The 12,598-nt window shown below is 40.5% G+C and overlaps 1 protein-coding gene across 6 annotated transcripts in view; it reads left to right on the top strand.

Annotated features, from left to right (window-relative positions):
- The window catches only part of PTPN2 (protein tyrosine phosphatase non-receptor type 2), a 37,558-nt gene extending 26,183 nt beyond the window's left edge, over window positions 1–11,375 (top strand). For 2 of the 6 annotated variants that reach the window (XM_065053096.1, XM_065053093.1), the window contains 3 exons: window positions 3,849–4,039; window positions 5,654–5,755; window positions 10,291–11,375. In XM_065053096.1, coding sequence (XP_064909168.1) covers window positions 3,849–4,039; window positions 5,654–5,755; window positions 10,291–10,312 — 315 coding nt within the window. In that variant the 3' untranslated portion in view covers window positions 10,313–11,375. Of the gene's footprint in view, window positions 1–3,848; window positions 4,040–5,124; window positions 5,208–5,653; window positions 9,595–10,290 lie in introns of those variants that run through there. The other 4 variants (XM_065053094.1, XM_065053092.1, XR_010470427.1 and 1 more) reach the window with 3 other exon arrangements.
- The last annotated feature ends 1,223 nt before the right edge of the window (window positions 11,376–12,598 follow it).

The following is a 12,598-nucleotide window of genomic DNA, read 5'->3' on the forward strand; positions in this document are numbered from 1 at the left end:
CTGCGGAATTTAAATATTTTGCCTTTTTCAGTAGATGTCTAGAAGGTATTAGAGGTATCTGATCAGCACCTTCTGTCAGCTAAACTTTTAATCCTACGTATTTGTCCCCTCTTAGATAAAATGTAAAAAAAACCTGTTTGCAATAATGTTTTTTAAAAAAAGTTAAACCAATATCTTTAATACTGAAAAGCAAAAGTAATGCACAGTATCGCTTCAAAAAGATAGCAAGCATCTTTTTAGGATTTTTTAATCTTTGCTATATGTTTTCCCAATGATAAAGTTGCCTGATGCTACAGATCAGGTTTATTACTAAAGTTTCCTTTTTTAAAAAAAATCTTTGTGTCCTTTAAAATTTGTGTTACAGTTAGTAGAATCTTAGAATATAGCCAAATATAATGAGGTTTGGGATAAACAGATTACCAAATCTCTCACGATTTTATCAGTGTGGCTTGCAGATGTAACAGTAGCTACAGCTATTTTAAATGACTGGGGCAAGTTGGGAGGGAGAACTGGGAGTGGAGGCTGCAAAACACAATTCCGCTTTCATATGCTATGGCTTTTTTATTTTGTTGATTTCTTAAAATGATGAATGAAGCAGATAAGCTAAAACACATTTCCTCCTTTTTGTGGTTCTGGTAGCTGTCAGATTCTTCTCTTTGACAAATGTTTCTTGACTTGCTGTGTAAGTAAAGAAATAATTTTGAACAACAGTGTGGTCATGGATGGCTATGTCCTTCTCAGGAAAGACAGGCCAGCCAGGCGAGGTGGTGGAGTTGCTCTCTATGTGAGAGAGCAACTACAATGTGTTGAGTACTGTCCAGGGGCCGGTGAGGAGTCAGTTGAGAGTCTGTGGGTGAGAATTAAGGGGCAGGCTGGCAGAGGTGATGCTGTTGTGGGTGTCTATTATAGGCCACCAGATCAGGGTGAGGAAGTTGATGACAGCTGAGACAGCCTCCCAGTCACAGGCCCTGGTTGTCGTGGGGGATTTTAACTTCCCTGACGTTTGCCAGAAGGACTACTCAGCCAGCCAGCCACAGTCCAGGAGGTTCCTCCAGTGCATTGATGATAACTTTCTGATGCAAATGCTGGAGGAACCAACTAGGAGAGGAGCGCTGCTGGATCTCATCCTCACTAACAAGGAGGGTCTGGTTGAAGCGGTAGAGGTTGAGGGCTGCCATGGCTGCAGTGACCATGAGATGGTGGAGTTTAGGATCTTGTGTGGCAGGAACAGAATAGCAAGTAGAATTGCAACCTTGGACTTCAGTGGGGCCAGTGAGGATGACCATGAGCCAGCACTGTGCCCTTGTGGCCAGGAAGGTCAATGGCATCCTGGGGTGTATTAGAAGGGGGGTGGTTAGTAGGTTGAGAGAGGTCCTCCTTCCCCTCTACTCTGCCCTGGTGAGACCACATCTGGAATATTGTGTCCAGTTCTGGGCCCCTCAGTTCCAGAAGGACAGGGAACTGCTGGAGAGGGTCCCGCGCAGGGCAACAAAGATGATTAAGGGAGTGGAGCATCTCCCTTATGAGGAAAGGCTGAGGGAGCTGGGTCTCTTTAGTCTGGAGAAGAGACTGAGGGGTGACCTAATTAATGTTTATAAGTATATAAAGGGTGAGAGTCGTGAGTATGGAGCCAGGCTCTTCTCAGTGACAACCAGTGATAAGACAGGGGGGCAGTTGGTACAAACTGGAACACAGGAGGTTCTATTTAAATTTGAGAAGAAACTTCTCAGTGAGGGTGACAGAACACTGGAACAGGCTGCCCAGGGAGGTTGTGGAGTCTCCTACTCTGGAGACATTCAAAACCCGCCTGGACACATTCCTGTGTAACCTCATCTAGGTGTTCCTGCTCCGGCAGGGGGATTGGACTAGATGATCTTTTGAGGTCCCTTCCAATCCCTAACATTCTGTAATTCTGTGAACTAATAATGAACACCTACCTAGGTAGTGTGCTGCCAGTCTGGCACCTGAGCCACATGCCTAGAAGACTGCCGTTGATCCTGACACAAACAGCAATCTAGCCTGTTCATTTTCTGGAAGCTGTTTCTGGTGATATTACGGTATTCTCTCTAATAATTTTTCTGCCTCATTTTTTAAAAACCCACGCTCCAAACCGTGAGCAGCTTTGGTTCCCATACTTACCTGTCTAGATCACAGGATTTCTTGTTTCAGGATACAAGGGAGCGTTGTCAACTCAGACTACTGCTTGCCAGGTTCAAGTGTGTTATCTCTTCATACTGAGAGGATGCCAAAGCAGGCACACTTCTCCTTTGTTCTTTTTTTTTCTTATTATGATTGTTCAGCTGATCTTACTTAAACCAGCGTTTCCTGCAGCACAGGCAGTTGTGCTGGTGCTTTTCTCTTTGGGCCCCGGGGTCATGTGCAGAAAATCAATTGGCAGTACTCAGTAGGAGTATTTCTCTTTTCAAGATTGGCTAGATCATTTTTCCCCCCTGCTATGTAACAGTTGTACTGTCCAGAGTGTGAGAGGCATTTTCTTCTCTTTCCTAGTGATGGGGAGGGCATGAAGTCATTGAACGCTTCTGTAATACAACACTACCCAAACATTCACCTCTGACATCTCCAAGGATTCAAAAGTCAGTAAACCGCACAGACAAACACAACAGATGCTTGAACTTTTACTTGCTTATAGCTAGTGGCCACAACTGCAACACGTGTTGGGGGTGGGGAGTCTCTTCCCCTCCTTGAGCCCTGGTGGGATTTCTACCTGTGGCTGAAAGGGAGGGTCACTTGCCAAGGTCACCCTGACACCCTGCAGAGCTCCATGGGGCTGTAGCCAAAATCATTACTTGTTTCCTAGTGATACTACAGCCCCGTACTGTATCCGTCATGAGATGGAGCAAGACTGAAGATTTAATTTCTGTAAAATTCTTCGGTAATAAGGATAATTTAATATTGTTTCAGCAACCTGTTGCCACCATTCATTCCAAGAGACAATGTAGGCCCCAAGTCTTAGCTCCCCCACACAGGCTTTCTCATTATAATATTAAGGACAGTTGTATTTCTCAAATCAAACTTTGTCACTTCTTTTTTTCTTCTAAACAAAATTTCACAAGATGCACCGTAGTACTTCAGTTCCTGAGGTGTATTTTTGTTGTTGTTTGTACAGTTGCAGGTACTATCATAAAACAGCAAAGGTAATTCAGGTAATCCTTACCTGTCTGCTCCAAGTTGTACATTATTTTTCCACTCCCACCATTCATATAGTCTTGTGATAGATATAGAAGCTTTAAATTACCAGCCATTTGAGCTATTGTTATTACATGTTTAAAGTAGATTTATTGGTGGAAAATTCCTTCTGTTTGATAACAGTAGTAAAATTGTCTCTGATTTTGGTTCTTCCTGTGTGGCCTATCACTCCAGATGGAATTGGTATTTATCTCAGGCAGCAAATGTCTTATGGACACAACCCTGTCTTTCCAAAAGGCCTTTTCTGTGACAGTAAGAGTTTGCTGCTAAGTGGCTTTTCATTTGTCAAGTGGCTGTTTCTTTTTGTTTGTTGAAGACCAAACAAAGAAAACCTCAGAGAGTGAAGTGTTTTGTGCCTGAAGACGCCCTCTGTGAATTTCAGATCTATCCTGGAAGCTCCTCTGCAACAGAGGCATTGGTTTATTGTTAAAACTCATACTGCCAGCATTTCATTTAAAATAAAAAGGGGTCATTGTTGGAGAAGGTGCATCTCCACCTAACCTTATTTCTTCATCTAGCGATTTTCTTGATCTAGTAGTTCCTTTAATCTTCTTCAGTGACTGTTCTGTAGGAGGACATCTTGGGCAAAGAAGGCCTTCAGTGTTAGGGGAATGTTTGAAATATGTTCTCCTTTTTTGCAGAAACGGTGGAAGGAGCTCTCTAAGGAGGACCAAGCACCAAGTTCTGAGCAGTCTCCTCCACACCCAACCAAACTAATCACAGAGAAGTACAATGGGAACAGCGTAGGCCTGGAGAATGAAGATCAAATGGAGAAAATAAATACTGACATGTCCACTAAAGTTCAAAATACGACAGATGGAAATATTGAAAGGTAGGCAAGATGAAGAAACTGTTTAGAAGGCAGATGCGCTCTCCCAAAAGGCCGAATTATTGTATGCTTTTCTTATTGTAAGAAAACTTCAAGGTCTTTCTTCAGCAGAGGGAAGGACAGGTGGTATTTGACTGTCTTATTTAATTATTTTAAAAATGCAACTTCAGTTATTCCTTGTGACAAAGTTTTATTCTTTAAAGGTGAAGAGAAGAAAAACAAATCTCTAACTGAAGCAGCTGAACCTCGTGCTTGAAAACATTTTGCTACAGACTGACTGTGAACTCTATTGTGCAGTGTTAATTAGGTCCTAAAAGCACCCAGCATAATTTGATACTGATTTTTAAATCTAACGCTAACTTCAGTTTGGAAAAATATATGATACCTGAGAAACACAAAGTTTTTATCAGTTACTGCTTTGTGTATGGTGATTGAAATGGTATCATTGAAGCCATATGTTACCCTCCACTCAAGTTAGATCTGCCACTGTGAGTAGATTCCCATGGTTTAGCTGCGTCATGTGAATTTGTCTTTCTCCGTCATGTTTCTCTGCCTCACAAGCCCTATGAGCTATTGTATTTGGAATTATGATCTGAATTGCTGTGCCTTGCAGCACGGTGTCACTTGGGCCAGAACGGTGTCACTTGGGCCAGAACGGTGTCACTTGGGCCTGCATGCCTGGGGGTTCCTTGTGAATCAGTGGCCAGAAACCCCAAAACTGGTGTGGGGCGTGCCCAAGGGTTGCGGCCTGAGATGGGGTGCAACAGTTTGATGGAGACAGACTGGCATTCTGAAATGACAGATGGCTTATGGAATGCCCTGAGGAGTTTATCTTTTTATGTCTCTAAGTGTTTTGAGAGAAAATGATGGTGATTTTGTAGATGTTTGAAGGACCCCCTCACAAGCAGGAGGAGGGGCATGGGTGAGTGTGGTGTTTGTGTGCTAGGACTTGGACAACCAAAGAGGGTTTTTTGTGTCAGAGTTTGCTTTCTTAGAGACTGTGAGGATGCTTTTGGAGACAGTTACGAGAAGGCCCTGGTAGTGTAACAGCACGACTGATTTTTTTTCTTTTTTTTTTCTTTTCCTAGCCTGTGTCCTTGATCAAGATGTGGTTTACAGTCTAAGATGAGCACCATTAAATCTGCCTGCAGACTTAAGTTAGGATCAACGTGTCAGTGAGGCTTGTGTGAACTCTGCAGTGGAGTCACACGGTTAAATACTAAGAATGCTTGCTTGTAATACCCTACACTGCATATAAAAGCAGCCTCCGTGCAAAAAATCTCAGCCACTGAAACAGGCACTGACGGGGGTGAAAGGCTAAGCTCAGATAATGAAGCTAATTCTGTTCCCTGTTGAACACTTAGGTCAGGCACCACTTAGATCTTTACATAAGTCATTTACTAACTTCATAGGCCCATGCTGACCTGAAACTGTCCACATCAAGATTGTTAAAACAGAATAAAGATTGCTTAGTTTAGATTTTTACGTACTGCTGCCATGTGCTTTTGGTGGGTTAACTATTGGAAGTACATTGGGAAAAAGTTTGTTTTAATGCTTTGGTAGACTTTTTTTCCTGTTCTACAATTTAACATTTACCTTTATTTTTTTTTCTTTAAGTACTGTCCGAAAACGGCTGCGAGAGGATAGAAAAGCTAACACAGCACAGAAGGTGCAGCAGATGAAGCAGAAGCTAAATGAGACTGAAAGAAAAAGAAAAAGGTGGTTATATTGGAAACCTATTCTCACTAAGATTGGGTTTGGTGCACTGATTTTAGCTGGTGCTTATTCTTGCTGGAAAATGTATTTTCAAGAACATTCCCTGTAAATAAACAGTAAGCCTGTCTGCTCCAGCAGCTAATTTTGCTGAAAGTTGATGACTAGGGGTGTGACTTTAAGCGGTAAACTCCTTACACCTGGAATGGGTACAGACAATACAATAGAGAAGTGATGTAAACTTGATCCCATGGCAACATCTCAGGACTTTCCACTGCAGGTACTTAGAAAAATGAACTGCTGCCCCCCCAACAAAGCTGACTTTTTGTTTATATGAGCAGGTACAAACTTGCTGCAACTGTTTATACACTTTTTTAAATGGTGGATCTTAAGCAAACCCTGAACCACAGAGGTTTAGCTACTGAAGGCTGTCTGGATTTAAATTTACATGCCTGACATAAGCAATAAACAGTGTTGTATCATTTACGTTATTAATGCAAAGAAGTTATCCTTAAATGTGTGTAATTGTGTAATGTACTAGTGACATGAACATAAACATTTTATATTCTTATGACCTAGGATAAATATATTTTCTAATTGCATATTTAATCTTTTTGTAGTTCACTGTACTTTTAAAAGCTCAGTTTGTACAAATTTCTGACCAAAAAGAATTTGATTTTGAAACAAAATGTAATTATAATTTGTGCATGAAAATAATAGTGCAACCATTCCCCATATTTTGACTCTCAGATTTATGATGTGAGCAGCTAGGGGTCTGATGAAGCACTTAACAATTTCTACTCTGTTAATTTGCATTCCTTATTTATTTTTTTGTAGTTTTCATTATTTAAGGCTTGGAAATTTGATTTTTTTTTAAAGGTTTTTGAGAACTTAGCTCCCACTGAAAAGCATACTGTTACATTGATTCTTGTATTCAGATTCCAACTACTGTTTGAAGGCCAACATTGTTAAAGTTCTGACATTCCATTAAATGTGAAACATGGTGTTTTGTGTGTCTATAGATTTTAATTGCTAGAAAGAATAAAATGAACGCTTCAGTAATAGGTGTAGAAAGCACATCAGAGGAAACTATAGTTGGACTCCCAAGGGCGGTAGTAACAGGAAGCAAATGTTGGCAGAATTCTGCCGTACCCAGCGTGTTCAGCTGTAGGAGCCACTTCCATAGCTTGAAAAAGTCTGCGTAGAATTGCTTTCCAGGTTTCCCAGCACTGTATCGAAGAGGCATGACTTAAAACACTTAATGACTAATGTTTTGGGAATACCTATTCTGCAGTCACTTTAAAATTATTGAGCACTCCTTTTCCATTAGTTGGACGATAACACTTTCTAAATAGTAATTCAACACAGATCACTTTCTGTCCTTTGAATGCAGAGATTGTATGTTGCTATATGTAGCTTGCTGTCATTCGAGTTGAGACCAAATACTTGTAGTGTTGGACTGCACTGCGGAACCCAGATTTTATTTATTCAAGCACTGCCTTGTTGGGTGACTTCAAAGAAGTTGTGTTTTCTCTCTCCATTTTCCCAGTTTGGTTGTTTTCTGTTAGGTATAGGGTTGGCGGGGTGTGTTTTTCCTTTTTATGTTTTCCCCCCTCCTTTTGTAAAGCACTCTTTGAATTTACTGCTGAAAAATACTAGAAGAGCTAGATATTATAGTTACTTTGCTCCTTATCCAAAGGAGTTAACGTAAAAGATTTCCAGCATGTTCAGGCTTCGTAGTAACATACCAGGCATGGGGCCCAAATAGTCTGACATTTACTACGCAAAGCTGAGTTTATTCTTTGAAATTCTCATTTCACAATAGCTAATACTATTTTGGACTGTGCTGCTTATATAGTAAACAAATGCTTAAGGGGCCAGATAAGGAAAACAAGTGCAGTTTCTTAGAACATCCAGTTCTGATTTTGGGAAACTGCATGTCAGTAAAACAAGAGAACTTGTCCTGTGGCATTACTGAGCAACTGTGTGGCTCTAATAGCAAAATGACTTACTGGCAGCTGTGGCACGCTATAGGCAGGCAGCTTACACACTGTAAGACATTTCGTAATTGTTCCAACCACAGTAATTCTTTCGGCCAAGAAGAGGCTTGGCAAGATATTCTTTATTTTTTTCTTTAAATTGGGAAGACGGGTTTTTCAGTATCAGCTCTAACTGATGGTAGGTGTAAATGTAGTGCCTTATAAAAGATATTTTGGTTATGGGAAAACACATGGAATGTATTTAAATGCTTGTATAACAGAAATAGTGCAGATTTGATTCTAAATACTTGAAAGCAGATAAGAAAAAAGTGCAGGCAAAACCTTGACTGAAATGTATATTGCCTTTCTGTTTGCATGAGCAGGATTTCCTGGGCCACCAGTACCCTACAGCCACTGAGCGCTAACTGGGTCTCGTCAAGTTAGCACTTGAATTTTTTCCTGTTTCCATCTTCTAAATCCTGGCTTTTTTGTTCTCTGGATCCTCTTGCCTGGGTAGGGCAGGGCTGGAGGGGGCCTGCCTTTCATCATCTCACGTTCTGTTACCTTCTTGATGCAATAGAGTAGGACTTAGACATTCAGCAGTTGACCTGTAATAATTTGGTTTGGTTAGATGATTGTGAGTATCTTGAGAGTTTTAACTGTTAATAATTTAAGGACCACAAACCAAGTCTTGGACAACACTGTTTTGTAGAATGAATTGTCCATGACAGTATGGGCGTAGAAGGGAAATTAAGCATTAGATGCCTTGGTACATTCCAGGAGATAATTTGGATAAAACTCTTCTTTCTGGTCTGTCAGTAATCCTTAAAAACCACAGTCTGGGGAGGCTTGCTTTCTTTACTGTAAACTCGGCCCTTGTCATACTTTGTTATTTTGTAGGATTTAAACTTGCAGCAGTTTTGCACAACTTGGATGTTAAGTAGGAACAAAGATGAGCCAAAATGAACAACTGTCAATCCCAGTGACCTCTGTTGTAGGAAATGCTTAAAGAGAGTGTTGAAATGAAGGACATGCCTTCTGACCCCTCTCTCTGACCCCCCAACCCCATTTCTGGCAACCTGCTGGCTGGTCCTGTGCTGCTTCTAAAATGCTGTTGCACTCGATTCAAAGTGTTACTGTGTTGGGTTTTTCCCTCTGGTCTTGAAATACATCAGTCAAAATATTTGATGCGTAGTGGACTTCCTTGAACTTGATTCAAGATAGTTTGACTTGCAGATGAACATTTGTACACAAGAAAAAAATCACCAGCAAACATGTGGGCCTCCATTGCAAGGGGTTTGCAAATTCAGAATTAGTCCTTTAGGTTTTCTGTTTATGCTCTTGGTGCAGGGACTTAGAGTGCTGATACATCTGTATTGAAATGTATTAAGTAAAATAATGGAATTCAGTGTGAAATAGCGATTCGAAAAAAAATACGGATTTATTTTATGGAAGTAAGATGTTGCAAGTGAAACAGCTTATTCTGTTAAACCTTGAGTAAAATGGTTTACTGACCTGAGTTTACATCCCACAGAAAAGGGGAGAAGTGTAAATGTGTATGCATGTACGTGTGATTGGATTGTGCAGGCGTTTAAAAAGGCTGGCTAGCTTTAAGTTTAATGAATGTTAACCAAAGTATTTAGTTTGCTGTTTGGCATTATAGTTAAACCTGAGACACTTGAGGACTGCATGAGAAACTAAATTAAAGATGACAAAAGACGAAGTCTTCTGCATAGCCAAGTGGCTTAAGTCAGAGGACGAAGTTCACATAACACACAGTAGTCTTCCTGGGCTTTTTTGTCTTTCCCCAAAGTTTTAGGTCAGTCTCTCATTTTTATGTACAAAAAATAAATGTGTTCAAAATTGCATCTCTGTCTGAGTCTTTATTTAAATTGGAAGGATAAATACTTGGAAGGTTTTTTTTTTAATGTGTCTTAACTGATCAAATAAAGCTGTTTTCTGAGTCATAGAATAGTGTGGGTTGGAAGGGACCTTCAAAGGTCATCTCGTCCAACCCCCCTGCAATGCTTGCAGAACGTGGAAGCATTTTACTTGTAGGACTTTTTAAGTACCAAGGTCTTTTTCCCCGGTCCTTGGAGCAGAGCCTGACCTTCCCTGAGAACAGACTGGCCAGCGTTGGCATGTCCCTCATGGCAAGAAACCTTGGCCTAGAAACATTTATTTCCCCGCTGTTGTGTCAGGGTTGGCCTGCAAAGCCCTGAGAGGCGATGTTCAGTTTGGAGGTGCAGCCTTCTGTAGTGCCACTGGGGCCCGAATGGGCTCTGCCGTGCTGGTGGTTAAATGCACCAGCTCGTGGTTTGCTGGACTGGGACCAGCAAGTGTGTGTCTTGTGCGGTAACATGGAAATACCTTCCGGAAAAGCAGTGGCTTTCCCAGAGCGCTTGCTGCAAGCAGACAGTAGTTGGTAGTTGCTGCAGGGAATGCATGAGAAGCTGTTTGGTGTTAGAGTGAGTTACAAACCCGCTGTCTGTTCTTATTTCTTGATTTTTTTTCTGTACTGTGTACTGAATCGGTGACTTTCTTCTGCATTGTGTGTCGCAGGCCGAGACTGACCGACACCTAAACCTTCAAGACTTGTGAATATTCTGCAGCTATAAACTGCAAAGTATTGACATGCAAAGCGAGACATGACCCCCTCTTCGGGAACAAAAAGTGAGGTCTGTTAAGTACCAAGAAGACCTCAGTTATCTGTTTACAGCATAAACTGCATCGAGGGCATGAAGACCACCAGCAGCGTTGCTACTTTGCAAAACAAAATAATTTGCCGTCTTGTGTTTTTTATAATGCCTGTATTAATGTAGAAAGATGTAAGAGAAATAAATTAGGAAATATTTTGTTTTGTACTGCCATTCTTATTGTATTTTTATACTTTTTGGCAGCATTAAATATTTTTTTAAATTGACAATATGCTGTTGTGTGCACATTATGTTAGGGAGAAACTGTTAAGAGCCTGTTTGGCAGAAAAAGAAATGTTTTGCTTTAAGGTTTCCTTGATATCCTGTCTTAACTGGAAAATGGCAAAATTATTAGAATGTACTTTATGCAAATATTTTCATTAATGCTAAGCATTGTAGTTTGAGCTAGGAGGAACTCTTGCACATTTCTTTTGTAATACACCACTAAGAATATTATTTTATTAATCTGACTGGTTGGTTTGGTAATCCTTTTGATGTTTACTATAAAATATGCACAAAATGTTCAGAGTAACTTTGTGAAGGGAATGAGTTTTGTTGTTAATGCTTTAAAGAGAGGAAAATGGGAAATCTGACGTCTCACTGCCCATGGTCATAAATAATTAATGGGTGCTGAGGGCCAGGTGCAAAGTGCCCAAAGTGAACCATGTATTTAATTAAATGGGGTTTGGATTGTGTCACGACAGTGTGTTGTATGAATAATATTTTACGTCACATCTCTTGTCTGTTGTCAGCGTTCTCCCTGACACAGTCTGAAGAGCTGGACTGGGGAGGGGCAACCTGGAACACTGCTTGAAGGAGTTCTGCTGATGGACTCCAACAGGGTTTCCAGCCTGGTACCTCCTTGTAACAGCTGATCTAAATTGTGCACTCACTGACATCCTGTGACAGTTTTAGATACACTTTATTTCATTAAAAAAACCCTATATCAAATATGACTGTCTAAACTGGTATGTGGTAGGGTTTTATATGTAATTTGTAGGTTGCATATTTTTGTAACAACTTTTTGTATCATAGAGTTGCTGAAAGTAAAGCATGGAAGAGGGGGAACAAAAATTGGTAATTTTGCTAAAATGAGCAGCAACCCAAAATCTTAACTTGATTTTGAGGCTCATTCATGAAAGCAAGTATACTTGTTCAGAGTTGTGCTTAACTTGAAGGTGAAGTTGCATTTGGAGTACTTAATACTATTACTTGAGTTAAATATCTGCATGACACCATCTTGAAATAGTCTCAATATGTTAATTTATTTTGATGATTAGTATTGTTCCTACCCCATGTTGGAGGGGAAAACATCACAACTTGATTCAGCTGTCATTTTCAAGTTAGTTTCAGCTGTGAGACTAGGAGTGTTTATAATGAGATCAAGGTCTGGCCAAAACCACTGCATTAAACCCTGTTGAACACAGGAACAGAGCCTGGTTTTAACACTTTATCCTTTGGATGCAGCTTTCAGCCATTTGTGCCTCAGCTCTGAGTTAATATGTTCTCATTATTTTTGTCTTCTGAATTGCAAGTAACCATATGAAGTACTGGAAATATGCACATGCTTCATTTTTTTACCTGCTGCTATTACGGATAACTATCAAATAATAGCAATTAATTTATCTTGTGGGGTGTAGAAGGGTGAAGGTACCTTGTCTCTGGTCACACAGTGGACTCTTGTAATCAAAATGCTGAGGTCCTTGCTCTTGAAGTTTTTTAAATGACTTCTCTCTGCTAAGCTGCTGGAGTAAAGTTAATGTCAGGCAGACTTGATGAATAGGCAAAGGGGACGGAGTAGTTCCAAAACCAGAGCTTTGTTGGGTTTTATTGAGGGCTGCCTTGTGAGGGCAGAAGTCTTGGCTCACTGGCCCAGGAACTTGAGAAGTGTGCACATATTTTATTGTTTCTACACAAGGCCACAATTCTTGACTGCTACTGGTGAAATGGATTTTAAAAGCTGAAGGAAGGGGAGGAGCTGACTTCTGAAAGACAGGGGGTTAGAAAAATGAAAAAGCTGTGATTTTACTAGCTGGTTTTTTTTTTCCCATCTTTTCAGAGAAATGTTGCAGGGTACTTTTTAAAAAATTTTTGCTAGCTCTCTTAACAGGAGAACAAAACTGCTATCTTGCTCTGCAGCAAGGCTTTGGCTTATCAAAGGGTAGGCAGAGAAG

This window comes from Columba livia, chromosome 2, assembly GCF_036013475.1.
Source record: "Columba livia isolate bColLiv1 breed racing homer chromosome 2, bColLiv1.pat.W.v2, whole genome shotgun sequence".
NCBI classification, from domain to species: Eukaryota; Metazoa; Chordata; class Aves; order Columbiformes; family Columbidae; genus Columba; species Columba livia.